The following is a 23401-nucleotide window of genomic DNA, read 5'->3' as shown; positions in this document are numbered from 1 at the left end:
TCTTTATTGTGTAATGACTGTCAGATTTCCTGAACTTAGTGTTTGACAAATGGGGTAAAGTTTGAACACTGTGCAACTTGTAATAAATTTCTTAACATATGCTAAGCATTTCTTAACATTAACATACATAATATTAGTATGAATTTTCACCATAAAATATATAGGAATTTATTGTAACTGATGGGTTTTTCTCTGAAATGATAGTACCACACTTGTGAACTACTTCAGCTAATATTTTTTTTAAATTAAGTTTTATATCAACGGGAAGAGCATAGTGGTTTTGGATGACTGACTGGATTTTGACTAATCTATAATTTTTACTTGAAGATGAGATGTTTCCAGGGAAGTTTCTTCTGTCTTCAACTTCTTCCTGGGATCAGAGATTTTACTAGACATGAGAAAATATTAATTTAATTTCAACGTGTTAACATGACTACTTTTCTATGCATGTATGAACTACTTCAGGCACTTACCAGCTTTCTTTTTTGTTTCATGATTTAATATTTGATGTATTAAGCATGTACTGAAATACTTTTTATTTTTAAAATAGAAAGTATGAATTTATCTTTTAAGAATAAGATATAGAGACATATTCCTAGTATTGACTGGATATACTTTAGTTTTTGTTATTATTATATAATTGAGTAAGAGGTCTACAGATAGAGAAAAATGAAAAAATTTCAAGGGAATGGAATTATCAAACATAGGTTTTAATGATTGTTATTCAAGGTAAGAATAACATTTTGAGAATAACATTTCAGATCTTAAACGATAATAATTTTGGGAAACCTTTTCTACATAATTTTGGATAAAGATGTGGAAAGAAAGGTTTTGTTGGAAAGAAAGGTTTTGGTAGAAAGAAAAGGAATACTAGAATACATTGATTTAATTCATAGAATATATGCCAAAATGTTATAACTTATTCTAAAGTAAAATTCGATATTTTGTGATTTGGAGATTTTAACCTTAAGAATAATTTTTAGCAGAAACATATATACAAATTTTATCGTGATTTTCAGTTTCTCACAGTGCCTTGAAAATGTGTTACTGTCTTAAGGAGTATTGTTTTGGAAAACAATAGGTTTTTATAATGAGTTGTGCTTTAAAATGATTATACTTTTTCCAGGTCACACAATTTAAAAGTTACTCTTTCAAAAAAAAGAGTTTTCTTTTGTATAGTGGACATTTAAAGAAGTAAGTATTTGAAGTAGTTTTAATACTTTTTTTTACGTGACTGCTGTTGTGAATTACTGAATTCGCTTTCCCTGAGGCAAAGTCTGTATTCCTAAGATTATAAGTACTTATAAGTATAAATACTAAGAAGTGGAGATTACTTTTTGATTATGTGGTGGCATTTTTATGTAGGTATAGTTTTAGAAGTGCCTAGTGTGGTTTTCCCTTAATTTCCCTAGAAGTTTAAGAAGGATAGGGAATGTGTCCTGTCTGGACTTCTTTGTAGTCTATGAAGGGCTAATGCTGGGAAGAAACTTCTTTCATCCTATATATGACATTAATCTAGATGTGGTTGAAATGCTTTTTATTTAAGAATAAAATCCCATATTTGGATTATTTCATTTCTCTAATATGTGCATATAGAATTCAGTTGCTAGTATTTAAAAGGGGGCATTATCCCCTCACTAAAGGTAAATGTGTTGTCTGAATCTGTCTACAGACTGCTTTCTGCCTAGTTTGTACTAGTTCAGTGTTCTAGGACATTAGCTACCTAATCATTTTAAGAGAGTTTAACCAGCAGATTAGAATTATCTGGTTGTTTGAGCAACTTATTAGATAACAGTAACTCTTAATTATATTGATGTGTACTTGGTGTGCAGTATTAAAATTGAGTGTAATAAAAGCCCAAATAAAATTTTAATGTAGAACACAACACAGTAAAATTAAAATCTTAAGATTTAATATTTTGCATGAAGTTTTATGCTGTCATTTTGGGGTTCCAAGAGAAAAATCTGTTTTTTAGTTACCAAGTCAGAGGAATGAACCTAGTCTCAAGTGTGTGTGTGTGTATGTATGTGTATTCACCTTCAAAATTCTGAGTTAATTAATAAATTCTGTATTTTTATTGTTATATTTGACAAGTTGCTGGAGACAGATAACTATGCAATAGTCTACAGGGATTTTAATGGATTCAGGTCATTAATATACTGTCTATTCATTCCTTCCTAAATGTATGGAGGAAAAAAAAGAGTTGCCCATACATAAACCTAGTTAGGGTGATTAACTCTGAGAAAAAAGTTGATCTATTTTTTTTTAATTGTCAAGTAAGGATTTTGACCTCTTGTTTGTTTCACTAGCAGACAGAGTAAAAGATTATACAAGAACTGATTGATTTTGCTTCATTGCTTTTGTCATTCCCTAGTGTTATGTAGATTTAACAGCAAAGGTCTGTGCGTCTAGGTTTGTCTCAATTTACATAAGAGTTTTTACTTAAAGTTTATATGCAAGTCAGAATATTAGGAATGAAATCATTTAAAATGTATTCAGTTTGCTTGTTAATGAAAGAAATGCTGTAGTGAATCCTTTTGTTGAGCAAACAAAGCACCCCAAATTAATATTACTGATAATTTTCACTTTTAATATACAGCTGAATTTATCTAATGGTACAGTTACATGGAAGTAATAGAAAAGATGGTAAATAGGCTTTGTGCTGTCATCGTTTGTTCAGAATAACAAATTATAGGCAAGTTATATTACAGAAGGTAACGTTTTAAAAATAATTGTACCTGTTATATTTTGTTTAGCTTATATTGATTTCCCTCTCTCGTGTTTGTGTTATTTAAATAGTACAGTGAGGGTACAATGAAAAAGGTTTTGTGGAATACCGCATATCAGAAAATAAAGTATCAAAACAGTTTCAGCAAATTTATTAAACTTAAAATTTATTAAATTATTATTAAGTTCCTTCTCTAAAAATTGTTCTGAAAGAAATATTCTTCTCAAAATCTTCTCCAAAAAATGGTGTTTATGCACTCAACCATTGTACAGATAAGAAACTTCTCTTTTTAATTTGTCTATAACAGTTGTAGGAGTAAATGAATTGTAAACAACATGAATTACTTCCAAATTTGTTCACTTTTTGTTTTTTTCTTGATTTCTGTGTTTAATTCTTCTAAGTTTAGGAAAGTTAGTGGGGATTGAAACCAAACTGTTAGTTTACTAATATTGAGTACATCTTTTCATATTACATTAAATTACTACAACATAAAATAGAAGACATCCTAAAAGGTGAAGGAATAATCATCCACAAGGAAGTGTATTCTTTGGTAATGAAGTCTTATTCGTATTATAACTTTAAGATTTGGGAAGAATGTTATCAAATTACTGTTATTTTATTTATACCTTTTACCTAACTCTGCATTTGAAGTGTAACGGCTAACCTGGATAATAAAAATGTTAAAAGAGAAATGTTTCTTGTTGCTCTGTTGAGGACAGCATTGTTACATTAGTGATTCCCTACCAGTTAATCCACATTAGGTGTGCCTGAGTCAAGAAAACTGCCTTTCCACAATGAAATGAATAGTATTAGTTTGTAGTCAGTATAACTAATGATAGATTTTTACATGATGTTTTGGGGATAATTTCAAGTTTTTGTAATTGGTATGTTGAAAAAGGAAATAACAAAATACCAGTGTTAACATAAAAGGTTGAGATTCTTTTCCTTTATGTGTCCTACTAAGTTATTCTGTTGAAAATTGAGGAATATTTGGAAAATAGCAAAATTTAGACTAATTGAGGAATAATCAAAAAACTGTAATGGATCTATCTTTAGCAGGGTACGCAGACATGGGCATGTGGCTAAAGTTGTATCTAATTTTTGTATTCTTCCTTTGTGTATGTAGTGCAGATATTTTAGTTTTGTTCTCTATAGATCTAAATCCTCAAAGCAGTAGGTCATGGATTTGTCCCTGAAATAGAAAGATAAATTGAGCCCTGTTTTCTGTATTTTTAGGTTCCTTTGAATATCCAGATAAATTACCTAAGTTGTCTTTTGAATAAGCTCTCTTGATTCAGTCTTCCCAACTATAGTTAGTGGTGAAGGGTTAAAATTAAATCTTTCTTATGGTCAACTTTTTAACTACTCTGATAATCGTGAGTATTTGCTTTTGCCTCTTCTTTGATCCTTTCATTAGTATCATAGGTAACTTTTCTGGGCAGACAATGATCTGTCATTTACCAGTTTGATATAAGAACAGGCATAATCCTTAAAACTTTATTCCCACCTTGGAAACTTTATAACATCTAAATTTTTAATAACTGAGATGAGTATAATGGGAAACATACAAAATTAACATTGATTCAATTTTACTTTAAAAATGACTTAACTTCTAAATGTAAAATTTCAGTGCATATTGCTGGATTTCATTTTCATTTAGCTCTATCTCAGGCATTTTTCTTTTCTATTAAAATAGCTTTATGATATTATTCTTAAAATATACACTTGTAGTTTTTGGTATTTAAAGCTGTTTTTCTAGAGATGGCATTTTTCTATATAGATTTTTGTCTTTTCTAGTTGATGTAATCATCTTTTCTAAGATGCTTTGAAAATGCTATTTATTCAAATTGTTCTAGGTATATATGTTTTATTTTTGATTGGTAGTACTAAAATACAGCATAGGTATTCTCAAATATTCTTTTTAATTTGCAAATATAAATTTTCATCTTGGTAAATATTTTGATGTGTAGTGAAAAAGCGTTTTTTCTTGGGTAGGTTCTAGTAAAATGCAAATTCCCTTCTGCGACTCTTGAGGTGGTTGCTCTTTTCCCTCAATCCATCTTGACCACACCTCGTTCCCCCACACCTCTTTTCTTCACCTGACCACCACACACACACTTCCCTTTCTTAGATCCCTTGGCTAGGTAATTACTAAGAACTCTTCTTTCGGGTGTAATTTTTTTAAATCTTGCTATCTGGATTGAAGCTGACTGTGATTTCCGCCCTCTCCCCCTTTCTCTTGATGTTGTAGATAATGGCACTGTATGGCATCCTTCGTCAGCAACAAGATAGATTTTTCCTCTTCTAGTGAGGGGTTTTGGGAGATTGGCTGTAGTAGGGAGAAGAGAAGGAATTTTTTTCTGAGCTTTATTGTATATTACTATAACCATAGAACTGGGAGTTGAAGGGGCAGACCATGTATTGGTCCATTGCCCCACCTTTACTTGGGCCTAAGACTTAGCAATAGAGAGAGAAGGAGGAGTGACATTTCCAGGTGTTTCTGGGATACAAGAGGAATTCCTGTTTCCTAGATCTGTTTAGATTTCATACTAGGAGACTGACAACACTTTGTTAGTGGAAGGCCTCTGTAGGCAAGGATGATGCTAAATATGAAATAATCCAAAATGATGTCTGTTTGGCTTTGAAACACTTTTATATGAATACATCCAAGCTGACATTTCACTTCATACAAAAATAAAAATACAAAAGCCACATTAGTGATGATCTCTAATCTCAGCAAAGCATTTACTTAACAATTCGCATTAATCTATGATCAGTATAAGTTGCAGTCTGTGTACAGCAGAGTTTACACGTGAAGATAAGCATATAAATAATGAAGTAGAGCAGGTGCTAATTATGTAGTTGGGGCATTGGACCAATATTTGAACTGCTTTGTGTTCTGCGTTATATCTTCTTTAACCCCAACCGTAACCCTGTGAAGAAACTGAGTTATACAGCTAAGTAATAGTAGGCAGGACCTTAACCTATGTGTTTGCTACCAAAAATCTGTATGTACTTCGTATGCTGCTCCCAGTCTCATCCTGTATATTCCCTGTTCCCTCAACAGTGAGAACAACTGTAGTCTGTTCCGGTTCCACCTAACTAGGACTCCAATTTCTCGTCTATAAGACAAAGAGTGGTAAATTATGTATTACCTTATATAGTTTTAAAATTCTGAGCTTTTGTTTGTCAGATTTGAAAAGAGGGATTTGTCAGGGATAAACACAATAAAGGATGTTAGGTTTTGTTTTGCCTCGTTTTTTGTTTTCGTGATTCAAATTATTTCCATGAGACTTAGAACATATTTGACTGAAAGAAAACTAATTTATAAAATTAAACATTTGATGACAATAATACAGAAGGTTTAAGGTTAAGGTCATAAAAGGGCAAACCTCACTGTATGAGGGATGTGTGATGACACAGATACATCTGTATTTTGGTATTTGAAAAGTTAGAACCTGTTTATCGTCTAGGAGGTCAGTGAGAGTGTACAAACCTGTTTCTAGCATAAAATGGATGAGGTGATGTTCTTAAACAAAAAGTAGTTGGTGGATTGCCCAACTTTAATTTTTCTTGCCTTGTGACGAGCAGCAAAAATTTCAGTCAGGAGAAACAGCACTTGGATTAACCTAGACCAAATAGTTATTAACTAATTGTGTTAAATTTACGTTTACTGAGAGATGCTTTTAATGGTTGTAGAAAAACTAGGAAGTTCATTATTATAAATTTATGTTTTAAGATTGTGACACATCAGAGTTAGCAGATAGGAGAATGTGCAGGTTGGATAACCTTAAATGTTGTAAACATGGAATGTGCTCACATTAGTGACTAAATTTTATTATTATTTTTTAAAATTTTTCCTTTTGCTCCCCAAATCCCCCCCGGTACATAGTTGTCTATATTTTTAGTTGTTGGTCCTTCTAGTTGTGGCATGTGGGATGCTGCCTCAATGTGGCCCAACGAGCGGCCCCGTGTCCACACCCACCATCCGAACCGGTGAAAACCTTGGCCTCCAAAGCAGAGTGTGCAAACTTAACCACTGGGCCAGGGGGCTGGCCCCAGTGACTAAATTTTAAAGATTTTTATTTTTTCCTTTTTCTTCCCAAAGCCCCCCGGTACATAGTTGTGTATTCTTCGTTGTGGGTTCTTCTAGTTGTGGCATGTGGGATGCTGCCTCAGCGTGGTCTGATGAGCAGTGCCATGTCTGCGCCCAGGATTCGAACTAACGAAACACTGGGCCGCCTGCAGCGGAGCGCGCGAACTTAACCACTCGGCCACGGGGCCAGCCCCTAGTGACTAAATTTTAAATGGGAAATGTTTCCATGTGTAACTTGAAGTGACTATTTTGATGTTTTTGAAAGTCAGATAATCTTAGTAGCAGTGTAATTGTTTTAACTGCAGAGAGGAGTAGTCAAGTGAGAGGAAGGACAATGCCTCCATGTTTATTCCATCCTGTAATGAATTGATGAGAGTCAAATTGGAACCATAAATAGCTGCCTCTGTTATTAATGTGCTGAGTTTTCCTAGCTCCTCCTTAGTGGTTTGATTTTTTTTTTCCCCAAGAGATGCTTCTTTTAAAAGGCAGATGAAATCATTACAGGATCTTACCTGTCTCTTAATTCTGCTGTGTAGCAGGAATCACGTTTTAAAAGAATATCACAAATTGTCACCATCAGTTAACTAATATTCACTTAGTGATTAAAAGTCCAGGACCCCCTGCTAAGTGCGTTAAACACATTTTATGTAATCTTGGTTTGCCAACGAGAAGTGTAAGATGACCTTGGAACACAAGATCCTTAATTGTGATTTCTTGTTGGAAGACAAGGTTGGAAAGGCAACCATTGTTTTGTTAAAGTTGTATGGTATTGACTTGTCATCGTTTGAATATACTGAAAATTAAGTGACAGTGATAATTTATTTTAACTTTTAAGTGTAATTAAAATATGAAAATATTGCTGTCTTTGTTTATGATGAATACTAAATTTAAGCTAAGCTATAAGGTGTGCTGTTTGGAAATATGGAAGATACAAGAATGAAGCCAGATAACAAGTTTATGCTTGTATTTCCTACTGATGAAGACTTTCAGACAAGTTATTTCCATGGGTAGGTGATGTTACTCTGCATGTACATATATACTTATACTATTTGCATGATTATACATATAGGAGTGGTACAATTTTGACTTGACTGTTGACCTATTGCCTCAATTTGGTGGTTGTGGGAGGGATGTGAGGGCAAGAGTCTGTGAATGGTATTAGTGATATAAATTTCTAATTATTTTGCAAACACAAAACACTTAATAAAGCCCTTTTAAACTAGAACATTTGGTCAAATAGTCAATATTGTACTTGACCCTCTTATCTTCTGCACTCAAGTATTTGGACATCACACGGTATCTTGATTCCATAATAGTCATTTTGAACTCTGACGAGAACTCCATAAATGATACAGCTTTCTTTTCTTTTTTTAGAAAAGAAAAACCTCAAACATGAACCAATTTTTTGCTATTTGAACTAAAATCCATTACCAACTAAAATCCATTACCAACTGATCCCAAGGCTACACTGTTGAATTTTATGAACTTGATTTACCCTTTTGGGGGAATTGGAAATTATTTCTAAGTAGTCAACTGAAATTGTCATGATCGTCAGAATTTCATATTGTGACATGTCTGTCCTTTACACGGTGGCACTTAACCCATTTGCTTTATGTTTGGTCATTTTTTATTTTAAAAATGTTGCTACATAAACCTGTGGTTTAGGAACTTAGTTATAAGGGATAAATACCCCAAGTGTGTTCCATGTTTTGTTCAGTAACAGTTTACACAATGGATGTTTGTATTAAAACAGTAATCCTTCATTGTGTTCTATTTTAATAATTCATTGGCGTATGTATTCCTTCATAGTCAAGAGTTTCATAAAATAGAGGTGTTTAATGTTAATTTGTTGGATGATACTAAAAAATCTTTATGGAAATAAATGATCTGCCTGCACTTCATAAATAGCTGTTGGGGGGAGAAACAGCATTCCTTTATTTCTGCTTTATTCTGAAATGGAGGTAGTAAGGGATGTATTTCATACTTGAATGAAAACTTGATTTTTGCTTTTTGCTGTTACATTAGAAAAAGGGTAGCATTAGCGTTTTAAAGCATGGATCTATTCTACAAGCATGAATATTGAGTTATTTTAGCATGAATCACTGCAGTGTAATTACTTTGGAACTCAGCTGCCTTTTTCAGCTAGTTAGGGTGATTCGGAGGTGGAAAGGATCTCTTATTTTTCCAGTAAGAACTCTTAATATCTTCCACTAAAATAACCCATAAGATTGCATATCATTTCCTTGGAGTGTCAGCTGGTTGTCTTTCTCATGGAAAAGAAAATATAAATATTCCTCATAAGGGACCCCTCTAAGACATCCAAAGCAAAATCCTGAAGATGGATTTTGCGAATATTTTCTTTTTGTGGAATGTCGTAAAATGCATAACATCCCTAATTTTATAAAAGGGCTTTACTGGAAGTAGATCAGTCAGTCAAGTAGAGCTCTTAGTGTTAATCTTTTTTCTTTAGAAAGATGAAAATATGTATTTGATTTTCTTCTCTGAATCTACTAGGGACTTTTAGTATTAGCTACTAAGAGAAAGAGCTAGATTCATTCTCTTAAAAAGTCTAAATTGAATTTTAATAGTTTGCATCAGTTTTTTCCTTTAAACAGTCTGTTTTACTTGCTCTGTGGAGTCTTCCCCCTTAATCTTTTGCTCTTTAAAGAAGTATGACAGGGATTCAGTGTAACATTGTTCAGTATAGTCCTGTCTTCTGTTCTTCATAATAACACTCCTTTTCCTCCTTCCCAAATGTGTCCTTCATCTTTGTAAACTCGGGTTATCTTTTCCACTTTCACGTCATATGCAAAATAGATGTATAAAGTGCAGCTTTTCTGATGAGAGAATAATAAGATAAAGGCCACTGGCATTTTTAGGGCTCTTAGTTTCGGAAGTATTTTTCACCCCACAAGTTAGATACAAGTATACATTTTTTTTCCTCCCTAGATGGACCTCCAGTTGTAGCTCATTATGATATGTCTGACACCAGCTCTGACCCAGAAGTGGTAAATGTGGACAATTTATTGGCGGCTGCAGTAGTTCAAGAGCACAGTAATTCTGTAGGAGGCCAGGACACAGGAGCTACCTGGAGGACCAGCGGGCTTCTAGAGGAGCTGAATGCGGAGGCAGGTTGGTCTCCCTCCCCTCCCCCTTCTCTAATGGTGTAATGTGCATGTGTCCTGGCATCTGTTTTCCTTGTAGTGGACCCTGCTGAGGAGAGCAGGCCAACCAGAGACATCTGGCATTAGATGATTGTGACTATCCAGGGTGCCAGTTATAACTGAAAAGGAGATTTGGGTAGCACGTCATGCATCTTTCCTCATCAGAAGGAGGCAAAATGAGAATACATAAGACATTAATTGTAGGCATAGGTAGATTTCAGTAGACATATTTCTTGAGTTAAAAATGCCTAATGTGAAAAATACCTAGATGACTTACCTCCCTCCCTCCCCCATCCCTTCCCCATTTCTCCGTGATTTCCCTCACTTAACTCTGCACGGTGACCTGACGGCTCGGGGAAGGAACTGTTTAAACCTGCCCTGTGGGGCTGTTCCTGTGCACTGCTGTGCTGCTGCTTCTGCCACTCAGTGCGGTGTCCCTGTTAATTCCCCTACGGTAGTTCTCATATTTGTCTTTTCTAACCCTTTTCTTTCAGTTTCTGCCTCTGTTATCTCAGGAAAATCTATCTCCCTGTTTTGCATTATTTATCTTGGTTCTGTGGTGATTCTTAAGAGTGATATTTATTCATCAAAAAACCCATTCCTATCACCTTTGAAAACCTTGCACAGTGCCTCCAACACTCCTTCAATATGTTCTTCAAAAGTCTTTCTTTCAATATTCTTTCTAATTTAAACCTTTTTTATAAAAGTACTAGTGCTTAAGTTTGAGAAAAGAGGGGGAGAGGATTGAGAGACAGACTGCTTATGTCATGTGTATTTTCTTTAGTGTTATGGAAGGACTGTAGGTGTCTAGTTAAATTATAAATTACACCGGCTTTTGTGAGCTCATCTAGTAACTTAATTACTACCTAAAATACTGTGTTTATGGGAAATGAGTTTTGTATTATAAAAATAACAATGGGTTATAGTTTAGAACTTTTTATATTCAGATTGTTAGGAAACAAAAAAGACAGAACCCCACAGATTGTTGTCCTTAATGTTTCCTTTCATAATCTTTGATTGGAACTAATAAAAATTTCATTTGTTGAGCTTCTGATTAATTTATTGTGGCTAATTTTGGAACAGGACCTGGGTTTAGTTTTAACTATGTTTTGACTGCTAACTGCCTATTTGACCTTGGACAAAGCATTTCTCCCCTGGACTTCAATTTTTATATGCATAAATACTTGCTTTGGCCAATAATGATCTTTTAAGGCTTTATTAATATGTATAAACACTTTGAAAAGAATTAAGTAGTAATACTTTATATCAAAGGAGAGCAGTTTGACCACATTTTGTGGAATCTGTTTTTTTAAGTTATATAATTTGTTCTGTGTACTGGATAGTTTATCTTCATTTTTCATCCGTTGAAAATTAAGTGGTCCATCCTACTTCAGTTTTATTTCCCTGTTTCCTTATGCTTCCCATTAGGTATAGACCACCTTATAGTAAATTCTTGGGAAAAACATGAACAATTACTCTCTTTTTTTGCTTTTCATATAGAGGTTGGTTTTTTGTTTTTGTTTTTGTTTTTGCTGAGGAAGATTCGTCCTGAGGTGACATCTGCGCCAGTCTTCCTCTGCTTTTTGTATGTGGGATGCCTCCACGGCGTGGCTGACAAGTGGAGTAGGTCTGCACCCGGGATCTGAACCCACAAACCCACGCCACTGAAGCAGATTGCGTGGAACTTTAACCACTCGGCCACAGGGCCAGCCCCAAGAATTTTAATGTTAGCTTGAACCATATGGAATTGTTAATACTTGACTTTTTGACCTACAACAAACCCAGCAGTTTCATCTTATTTAACTTAATAGTGCAAGGTTTGGGGTCTTAAAATATCATTAAAGTCACCAGTGTTGGCTATGGCATCACATTTTCAGGTTCAAGTAATTGTTACCTTGATTATCTAAATCATCACTAGCCTTTGTGTACTTACCTCTAAGCTCTAAGCTAGTCTAAGAAATAGAACATAGCAAAAATATGTGAGGAGGGAAATACCATGGCTTCGACTGTCTGTTCTCCTTCCTTTTCCCCTATTCACTCCAAAGCTGTCCTGAATTTGGTATTCCTGTGTATTTCTTTATATTTTTACTGCATTTGTTATGTATCTGTAAACAAGCATGTTTTAATACTAATTGGTATTACATTGAAGGTAATCATTTGCAACTTGCTTTTTTTAGTTCAATGTTTTGTGAGGTTCTTGTTGATAAGTGCGGCTCTAGTTCATTCAGTTTTCGCTGCTATTTAGTATTCTACTGGATGAATATATCACAGTTGACTTACCCATTCTCTTATTGGACGTTCAGTGTATAGTGTACTATTCCAAATTATGCTGCCATTAACATTTCTTGTACGTGTCTCTTGGTACCTGTGTGTGGTAATTTCTCTAGGATGTAAGGGAGCATATGTGTGTACTGGGCCATAAATTATGTGTAAATTTTTGTATATCATGGGATGTGGTCATCATTCTTCAACAGATCCTCATGACATTTTCTTGTGAAGCCATTTATTGGCTCATTCAGAGTCTTTTTTTTTTTTCTAGATCTGACTGTGCAGGTATGTGAGTAATAAATAAAACAATAACACACTCTAGTCTTGATGTAACTGTCATAGTGGATACCCACCTTGCAAATTTGAATCCACTTACAGTGTCACTTTATATCAAAGGAGAGCAATTGGACCACATTTTGTGGAATCTGTTTTTGTAAGTTATATAATTTGTTCTGTATACTGGATAGTTTATCTTCATTTTTCATCCATGAAAATTAAGTGGTCCATTCTACTTCAGTTTTGTTTCCCTGTTTCCTTATGCTTCTCATTAAATATAGACCACTTTATAGTAAATTCTTGGGAAAAACATGAGCAATTACTTTTTTGTTTTTGCTTTTCATATAGAGGGTTTTTTGTTTTTGTTTTTGTTTTTTTTTTTTTGGTGAGGAAGATTCACCCTGAGCTGACATCTGTGCCAGTCTTCCTCTGCTTTTTGTATGTGGGATGTGTCACTACAGAATGTCAATAGAACTTATGCTCGATTGCCAGTTTATAGTTTTGAGACTTGGACTATTAGTATTAATTAGATGGTCGTTCTTGTGGTTTGAGTTTAAGATAAATGTTCTAATGGTTAATCTGAGCCCTCCTTCTGTCCCTCCCAATAAAATAAAAACCCAGTCGTTAAACAGACTATTCAGGGGTTAATCAACAGCAACTTCTCAGACCAGGTCTGCAGCCCCACTCCATTTGGGATCACATAAGTAATCACTGGAGATAGAATAGCTTGTCTCTTTTTCCAAGCAATTAGATGATATTCTTGTATGCAAAACAGTTTTTATGGTTTAGTTTTAGTTTTGACCAAGGCAAAAGAGTTGAAATTAGGAAAGCCACTGGTGTGAACAAAAGACCTAAACTTTCCTTTTCAACTCTTGCCACATGTTTACTTTTCTCACTTGATGCTAGAATTGAACAGTGTAGTGGATGGCAGCTGCTGCCAACAAACAGCCTGGTTTTGAACCAGCAGCTACTTAGAAATGCTGTGACCTCAGGTAAATTATGTAATGCCTCAGTTTTCCCTAGCTACAAAACTAAAAAACTGGGATAAAACTAGTATCCACCCCAAAAGGCTACTGTTAGCATTAAGTGAAATAACATATATAGTGTGCATAGTACAGGATACAGCACACAGTAGGCCCTAAGGCGTGCTAACCAGCATTGTGTTAAATATTTATGCTGAAGTAGACTTGAGTAAGAAAGTGATTAATGGACCCAATCAGTGGATATCTGATTTACTGTCCTGCCCTGGAATTAATTGTTCTTGCTACAGTATTTCCTAAACTTTGCCTGAGCATGGAAATTACCTGGGGTGTTTATAAATATTCAGACGCCTAGATTTCTCCCTGAGTGTTCTTGTAAGTAGATCTGAAATGGGCTTTGGGAATGTGTTTGTAATAATCACCCCCAGATAACTCTTGCGTCGGACATGTTTAGGAAACTACCAGGATTTCTGAAAAAGGCTTAATTTTTTTATTGCTGGTAATAGCTCACTATAAGCATAGATGTAAATGAAGCTAAGAGAAACAGAATTCTGAAGTACTCTTGGTGTGAAAGGCTTATAATTATGGTAAACTAAATTTATTTAGAGCTTTTTTCCCCCTGGGAAATTAAAAATTCTAAACAAATGATCTCATTTTTCCATCAGCCTTCTCGTCAAGAAGGTAGGCTATGAGTATTTCCCTCATCCTTAAAATAGGGATTGTAATCTTGATTTGTCCATAACACAGGCTTAGTTGTGGTACAGAGAAGTAAATCTTGGGTTTCCTGTTCTTAGTGTAGAGCTTTGTATTTTTTATAATCAGATGAGAATGGCCATGTATTCTTAGCACTTCAGTCTTGTGAAGGAGATCAAATTTGGTCAGGTTCCTCTTGTTTACATGCTTCATATGGACTGTAAGATTTTAGTTTCTGACCTCCTCTTCCCCTGCTTTTAAAAGTTGTTTTTAACATTCTTGTTGAAAAAACTAAACACAAGGTAATAATTTGCTTATTTTAAAGCTAAATGAGCAGTGACTTAAGATATTAACCTTCATTATACCTAACATGCCACTGTCATCCAGTATGTAATAATTTCCTTTAATGTGTTGCAAAAAGCTCAAGACTAATTCTTACCCAGTAGATTTATGATTTAAAAAGTAGCTAAATTATTTCTTTTGAAGACAAAAAGAAAATGTTTGCCATAATAATTTAGGTACTACTTTTTCTATGCTGCTGCTTTCTGACTTATTTATTTGTTGAAAGGTCCGTAGTGGGAGGACAAAAATTTAGAATTTTCCCAGAGTGAAAGAAGTTATCTTTCGAAAGAGCTACATAGGCAAATACCTACACAGAGACAGCCAGCTGCCACAATAGCTAAATATAAGTCCTCCACTTTATTTTCAGTTTAATATATGGTAATTGTGGTATTTACACTTTTTCTGCAGGGCTTATTCTTATCCTAGACCAGGAATAGATTACTACCACTGACAGTATTTGAAGAACCTCATAGCATCTTTGACTCACTTTTATGTGTGCTTTAGGCACTGCACTGCTATTAGATTCCTGTGAGGTCATGGGTGGGGTGGAACTAGGGGATGGCCCAAAGGCCAGAGAACATCAGGCTCTGCACAGGAGCTCCCAAAGGAATGTCTGACCTGCTGAAGAGGGTTACGTCGAGAGAAAAGGACTAATTGTGCTGGTTCTGAAATAGACAGAAGAGAGGAGGCATTCTGGGCTATTGGATAATGGTCTTAGTGTCTCTTCTAGAGCATGGCATCCTGCAGACTTAGTGTGTATCCCAGGTGACTTGTTATGTGGGTGGCACATTTTATCTAATGGCTCTGACGTGAAATGTGGCAAAACTCTCACACTATTATTCTAGAGTTATGAGCATTCACCAGGGAACTTGTATTTAGGCCCCCATCACTTACTTCATATCCCTTATTTTATCTTCTACTCATTTTTAAACTAATAATAAAGATATTGACTGTAAGAGCAGACCCTGATTTTTCAGTGATCAATTTTAAAGCATCGTACAGGTCTGGTAACAATACTGAACGCCAGCAGGATTGGATTATAATTTTTATGGCCAAAATTGCACTGCCAGAATGGTTTAGATTGATGTAATAATGTGAAAGCAGTATATAAATTATTAGTTTCTGGATCCATAATGGATGAATAAAGTTAGAAGAATCTTAAATATTGGTGATAGTTACCTTATTTTTCTTAAGATATTATAAAATTAGGAGCAAAAGCAGCATAGTAATTTTTTATTTCTTCCTCTTCCTTTAAAAAGAAAGTGTTGATATTTCCAAATCTGAAATGAGGCTGTGTAGGTGGTAGGATCAGGATGATGGACCTAATCAGTGAAAATTGGTTGTTCAGAAATATTGATGACTGAGACATTTCACAGAACATTCCTCAAGTTAGAATTATAAATTAGAACTATGGAGATACAACTGGGCACAGAGATACTAAGAATTAACTAATTAAGTCGTGTTCTGGTGTTTCCTTAATTACTGTTTTTTAAAAAGCATTGAGTAATCAAGGAGAAAGAGTTTGGTTATAGCAACTATGACTCCTACGATCTGCCTTTTTTTTTTTTTTTTTTGCTTTAATTCAATTAGCTTGTCTTTTAGGATGGTAAGGGCTGAGCCCCTTGCTGTGAGTCTACCACAGGGGGCTTTAAGTGGCTCTGTGGCTCAGCTCCTTGCTTCTTAGTGAGTAGGCATGGAAAGTTGTGGGGTGGTTGTTCATATGAATGAGTATACATATAGTACTGGATAATAATAATAGGATTTTAAGTGGAGACAGAGAAACTAAGCCAGGTGCCAATCATGTTTCATGAATGGGTGAAACTGTCCTGGACTCAATCTATGGCAGTGAAAGGGAAGCATCCTGGAAGATAAGAGCTGTTGGTGTCCGTACATAAGGATGCAGGACCCAAAACTGAGGAGGACTGCAGGGGGGCAGCATTTTCAGAATAGTCAGGTTTCCACAAGGAGCTGAAGAGAAAGTTCAGTGCCGTTTTCCATAGAGCTGGCATTCCAGAGGGCAGTGGTAAAGTTGTAGGAAGATGAGTAGTGGGTAGCTGGAGCAAAGGGCAGCAACAACAGAGTGAGGGATAAGATGGGAGAAAAATGGATGGTCCCAGAAGCTTTATTTTGTAGGTGGCTGAGAGTGTGGCAGTACAGTGTTTTACTTCTCATAACCATTGGTTTTCTTCCTAATGCTTTCTCCTTTTCCACTGGGGGCTTTTCTGTATTCTCATACTGTTACTTCACTACACTATACCTCATTGAACCCATCCAGTAGTCCTTTGTCAGTCCCCTCCTAGCTTCTCTTCTTTCCCTATCTAGCATATATACCCAACTCTCCTTTGCCAATATGCTCAGCTCATTGTATAGATGGCTTTCCTGTTGTACGCAGCTGGCAAAGTCTGACCCCTGGACGCACACTTGGAGCCTTTGTCCACACTGCTAAGCCTAGCTGGAGAAAATCACGTAGTTGCAGAGTTAAGGGTCATGTTAACTTTCTAATCTGCAACCTCATCCTGGCTGTCAGTGCTGCCCAGCACACCCCGCTTTCCTTAGGCAGCATTCTTCATAGTGGCTACTCGCTTTTCTAAACCCCTACCCTGCCTCCCTGCCCACACCTGTGCTCTGCAGATGGCCTGGCTGCATTCTTCACAGATCAAAATTACCTCAGCTTTCTGCCATGAAACCTGTTTGTTCTCTGCCTTTTTTCTAAATATGGCCAGATCTCTCCCATCTTTAAAAACTATACATACATACACATCACGCTCTCTCAGACCCATCTTCCTCTCGGTACCATCCTATTGCTTTTTCCTCCATAACCAAACTTCTTCAAATGTGTCTGCTCTTCCTTTCCTTCTGTTCTTCTTCAGCTTGCTTTGCTACATTGGCTTCTGCCTCATCACTCCTCTGAGGCTCCCCTTGCCAAGGTCATGTATGGTCATCTTATCACAGATTCTGGTAGACTCTACTTACTTCCTCCTCCTATCGGACCTTTCTGTTGAACATTATTAAGCACTTCTTCCTAGAAATTCTCTTTCCATGGTGTCTTGGCTTCATATCTCTCTCTTGCTTACTTTCACAAGCTCCCTTTCCTCTGCCCATCCCTTAATTATTATATATATATATATATTTTTTTTTTTTTTAAGGTTCTATTTTTCCATTTTCTCCCCAAAGCCCCTCGGTGCATAGTTGTATATTTTTAGTTGTGGGTCCTTCTAGTTGTGGCATGTGGGGTGCTGCCTCAGCATGGCCTGATGAGTGGTGCCATGTCCACGCCCAGGATTCGAACTGGCGAAGCCCTGGGCCACCGAAGCAGAGCGTGCAAACTTAACCACTCGGCCACAGGGCTGGCCCCTCCCTTAATTATTGATGTTCGTCAGGATTCTGTTCCAGGCCTCCTTCACTCCTCTAGATGACCTTTATCTTCCCACCTGTTGCTGAGGATTTTTCACATTTTTATTTCCTCTCTAGACCTCTGACCTGAGCTCTAGAACAAACAGTACCTCCAGCTGCCTATTGGACATCTCAGAGGCACGTCATCATCATGACCTAAGCAACCTCAGCTGTTCATTGGTGCACTGAATGACACTGTGACTCTATCCAGTTCTTAAATCAGCAACTTAGGCATCATTTTTTGCTTCTTGTATTCTTTTATTTGCCTGATTCCCAACATTACTAACCCTCCGTATGTACATGAACACAAAGTATTCTCCCTTTTGTTTGTTTCCTAGTACAGCTGTAATCATTTCTTACCCAGGAAACTATCAGTCTAACTGGTTTCCTTGCCTCTGGTATTCCCTGCTTGCTGTTAGTTCTGTTTCTACACTCCAAAAGGAAATTTTTTAAAATGAAAAATCAGATCATGTCACTCTTCTGCTTAAATCCTTCAGTGGCTTCCTACTTCTTAAGGTCAAGGTCAGACTCTTTACCACATCTGACCTCTGTTGACTTTGCCAGCCTGGTTTCTCATTATTCTTTTTACTGCCATTCCCCCAAATCTCACCCAACTTGTATACCCTAAAGGGCAACACAATGTTCCTTATGCTGCTTCTCCTCACCTGTGGCTACTCTTCCCTGAGAGGTCAGCGTCCTTGATTATCCTCAAGTCTGGGAAATGTTCCTTTTCTGTGTGCTTCCAGGGCACTCTTTACCTCCCTGTCAGAGCAGTTTCAAACTGTAATGCAATGGACTGCTTTTTATTATCCCTGAATATATTGAAGCTCATTTAAGGTAGAGACTATACCTGCCTTTTTTGTTCCCCATAGTATTCCTAGCATCTAGCACAGTAAGTAGTATGTCATAAACAAGTATTTATTATAGGAACAAATGGATGAAGTAAACTGTGATAGTTGCTCAAAGCAAAGCTGCTCAAAATAGTGACTATGGACAAGTTGAAGGTTTGAAAAAAGAAAAGACTCAGTTTGTGTTCCTTCCTGTGGTACAGTAGGAACAGTGTGCTTGACAAAAGTTGAAGTAGAAATTGGATAAAAGACTTAGCCATAGGCACGGTATATTGGGGCCAGAGTAAGAATCTAGGTTTACCAAATCCAGACTTAACCAAACTCCATTTAAGTGACCACCCTAGTTTTAACAAAACAATTTTGTCTGGTGAACGCCACCTTTTGTATGCTTTTAGGGTTTGAAGATAGGTGCGTACTGCCAATGCCATATAGAATCTTATCTAGATTATTCTTTAATACAAAAGGTTAACAAACTCGTGCAGACTGTAATACAATCTCAATCACCAGTTTTATATAAAAGTCTTTTTAATCTTCTGTTTTCTCATATGTGCATCATTTTCAATAGAAGAAAAAAAGTAAAAGTAATCACACTCGTATTCAAACTTGATTACTTTTCACAGCTTTTACCCATTACTACATATTTTTATAGTGTTATATGTGACACTGTACGTGACACATACACTTTTACCAAGTTTCTGCATAGCTCTTGTAGTGACTGTCTTTGGACATCATAACATTTTGCTTATTTAAAACTTTCTCCCTTAGACTAGATTCTCAGAGATGGGATGACAGGGTCAGAGAGTATAAAAGTTGTAAGGTTTTTGCTTTGGGACTGTCTGTAATTTTCTAAAAGGATTATACTAAAAGTTGACAGGAGTATGAAAATACCAGGTTTCCCAGTGACCTTGAAGCATTGGAATGAGTGAAGTGAGGGGGTGAGGGAGAGGAAAGCGAGAGTTGTATGTGTAAAATCTTACTGACATTGGTTTCGTTTATATGAGGTGTCACAAAGGATTTTTTTTTAATATGGAGGAATAATTTTATATCAGATGACTGTATGTAAATAAAAATATCCTTTAAAGAGTAAATGAAAATTTGTACCTGTTGCAACTCTGTTTATTCTATGTTAACTTCTAGATATTCTAAAATATATTCTTTTAAGTCAGAGCATTCAAGAGCTGGGTACATAGGCCGAATTATTTTAACTCTTGCTAAGATTGTTAATAGAGCTGTGTATTTTGATGCTGTGCCATTAGCCTTTATTCAAAGAGGCTTCTGTGAAGCTCATGTTTTCTGTGATGTTGGAGAATGTGTTTTATTGCACCATGTAATAGATGCTTTATGAAGACCCTCGTGAAAAAGTCCTTACATGCCCCAGTGCCCCAAACTGTTGTGCTTTCCCCAGAGCATGTGATTTGTTTCTGTCTAATGAGGACTGTTCGCAACATACAGGTTATGTTTCAGTTGCTCAGAGCAAAAATTGTGATCTGCCTCTAGTCTTCCCTTTTAGATCAGATTTTGTCAAATTTTCATTCCTTTAGGGAAAATTGTTAAAATTATTTAAAATTGAGAGGAAGTTGTTAAATCTTTCATAAAGCATCCCAGTATAAATTTGATATTAATGATTACTTCTATTGCTTATTCCATATATGCCTTTGAGCTTTTCTGGTTTAGAATTTTGTTCTATTAAAATAATAAGCAGTAGAGAACCTCATTGCCCTCTAGGTGGTGACAAACCTGTTATGCAGGTCATTTAATAGCAGACTGGAGTTGAATGCAAAAAGCATTATGAAATAAAATAGTATTATCACAGTTTGTGTATATACCTATATGTACATATACATGTTTATTAAAGTACTCAAAGTTTTTTTTCTCTTAAGGAATGGGAGTTAGTGAGAGATTTCGAGTTCTTACTTTTATCTACTTCCATGTTTGAACATTCTTTTAGCCATGAGTGTGTATTCTGTTTAATTTTTTTTTAACTTTTGTGTGTGTGTGTGTGAGGAAGATTGTCACTGAGCTAACATCTGTGCCAATCTTCCTCTATTTTATGTGGGATGCCGCCACAGTGTGGCTTGACAAGCCATGCTAGGTCTGTGCCTTTTATCTGAACCTGTGAACCCTGGGCTGCTGAAGCGGAGCACACCAACTTAACCACTACACCACTATGCTGCCCCAAAACCTTTTTTCTTTCCTTTTTTTTTTTTTTTTAACAGAACACTGCCCCAGCTCATTTGACTTGGTAGCAGTTTCACCATGGCAAGCTCTCATAAGGCCATTCTGTTTCTATGATTAAACAATGAGTCAATGAGTTGTTTCTGCTGCTTGTGAGAAGTCAAAATGTAGTGTTTATTTTTTCCCCTTCTCTCTCAGGTCATTTGGATCCAGGATTCCTAGCAAGTGACAAAACCTCTGCTGGCAATGCACCACTCAATGAAGAAATTAACATTGCCTCTTCAGATAGTGAAGTGGAGATCGTGGGAGTTCAGGAACATGCAAGGTAAGGTATTAATTGGAGTATTCTTATATTTTAAATTCTGAATTTTATTTTAACCAGAAAACAAGTGAGAAGAAAAGGCTAGGCCTCACGGCATGGCTGGTATGAATGGTGGGAACTCTCTCTCAGCTTCTTGTGGTTTAAGAAACACTTTTTGATTAGACATGGTGTGAGTTTCAGAATGTTTTGCATGTTGTCTCATATCAAAAACCTCTGAACCATACGTATATGTGAATTAGAACTGATGTTTTTCTCTTATTTTTAGCAAATGTCTAGATGGCTTGACAGATTTTTCTCTTATGGCATATCTATCACCATTCTTTTCCCCCTTTCATTCATATTTTCTTGCCTTTCACTTTATCTTGAAAAATATTGGGAGCAAACAATTGGGAAATATGCATATGACATCATACCTCTTTTGCTTGTTTCCTAGAGTGCCTCTCCTTGTCTTTCATGAAAACTTGCATGTTACTTTGATCTGTTCCTAACAGAGTGTATTTCTAGTGATGTTCATGTGACTCAGGACATCTTGTTTCTTGGGATTAAAAAAAAGCCACAAGACATCAAATTAGTGTGTAGTATTAAAAAATAATTTTATGAAGTTTGTCATTCTTTAAGGTAGGGGCCAGTGAACTATAACCCATGGGCCAAATCTGGCCTGCTGCCTTTTTTTGTATGGACCTTGATCTGAGAATGGTTTTTACATTTCTAAATGGTTGGGGGGAATAGTAAAAAGAAGAGTGATGTTTTGTGATGTGAAAATTATATGAAATTAAAGTAAAATTTATCCATAAATAAAGTTACTGAACAGAGCCGTGTGTGTTCATTTACTTAATGTCTGTGGCTGTTTTTGCACTCCATTGGCAGAATTGAGGAGTTTGAGCAGACAGCTTATAGTCCTCAAAGCCTAAGATATTTACTGTCTACCCTTTGCAGAATATTTTTACTGTCTACCCTTTGCAGAAAATATTTACTGGCTTTTGCTTTAAGATGTGTTCCTAAGAATTGGTTGCAGCCTTCTCAGGAACACATACACACACACACACACACGCCCCCAAAAATTCACACTTTGGGGAAGTCTGTATTTTCTATAGCAAACAACTTTTTTCCTATGCCACAAGAGTTAAGTCGTTATTTCTCCAATAGCTATATATATAGGTATGTAAACCAGTATCTACATTACCTTGCTCTTAGAGCTGATTTTACTGTTTACTGTTTGGTTAGCAAGGTAATAAAACACTCAGCAGCATTTCCTCTGTTGCTTATATAAAAGAAGTAGAGAGGGGGGGAAAATACACAGGCACATAAATTGAAGAATACCATTTTCTAATGAGGACTACTTTCTGAGAGCAATTTTCAGTTAGACAATTGGGACTTTAATGATGTAGAGTTAGATTATAATTTAACATGCTGTCTCCCCAAAAGTGGCCAGTTCCCTTTATCAGAACTAGTATTGGGCTGGCACTTCATCCTCTATCCTATATTTATGCCATAAGTATCCCTGCATAGCTGCTTCCTTTTATTCTTTTCTTTTTCGATGGTCATTTCACCTGTTCTGGTGAGAAAGAATTTTCATTCGTCAGTCTTTCATCTCATTCTTTTTTCTCTTTTTTCTGCCTTAATCCAAAACTTTTGCCTGTTAAATTCTCTTCCATTTTTCCATCTATTCCCTTGAAGCTGACATCCATCTGATAAGGAAGATAGAACTCCTGATTTCTTCCTTTACTTCAGCATGTATTTGTCATTAATTTATTTCACCTTTGTTCTTTATAACATAGACGGCATTATTATCCTTTTAAGCTTCATGTCAGGATATTTCTAGAATATTATAGTATTTTTATTTCAGACTATCTACTATAAAACTTACCCTGCCTGTAGACAGATCGATGTAAATAAATTATCTTGAATTGTGCCAAGAGCACATTATGCATTCATCAGCTTTCTCTGGAGTTACATTTCAAATTTTAATTCAGTGTTGCTCATGTGTTCCTACTTAAGTCGGAAAGGGTAGGTAATAACCTGTGTTGTTTATGTAATCTCTTACTCTGTGCTGAGACATCACTAGGTCCAGTTCTCCGTTAGCTCCCACCAGCTCTTCCTTCTTTACTGTTTCCTT

At 35.9% G+C, this 23401-nt stretch overlaps 1 protein-coding gene across 8 annotated transcripts in view; it reads left to right on the top strand.

Moving 5' to 3' along the window:
- ARK2N (arkadia (RNF111) N-terminal like PKA signaling regulator 2N) overlaps positions 1 to 23401 on the top strand; it is a 76727-nt gene that overhangs the window by 44015 nt on the left and 9311 nt on the right. For 5 of the 8 annotated variants that reach the window (XM_070513115.1, XM_014828966.3, XM_044774664.2 and 2 more), the window contains 2 exons: positions 9774 to 9956; positions 21162 to 21288. In XM_070513115.1, the coding sequence (XP_070369216.1) occupies positions 9774 to 9956; positions 21162 to 21288 (310 nt within the window). The remainder of the gene's footprint in view (positions 1 to 9773; positions 9957 to 21161; positions 21289 to 23401) is intronic. The other 3 variants (XM_014828969.3, XM_070513120.1, XM_070513119.1) reach the window with 1 other exon arrangement.

This window comes from Equus asinus, chromosome 7 (assembly GCF_041296235.1).
Source record: "Equus asinus isolate D_3611 breed Donkey chromosome 7, EquAss-T2T_v2, whole genome shotgun sequence".
NCBI classification, from domain to species: Eukaryota; Metazoa; Chordata; class Mammalia; order Perissodactyla; family Equidae; genus Equus; species Equus asinus.
Note: the sequence above shows the minus strand (reverse complement) of the source record. Positions and strands in the feature narration are given on the sequence as shown.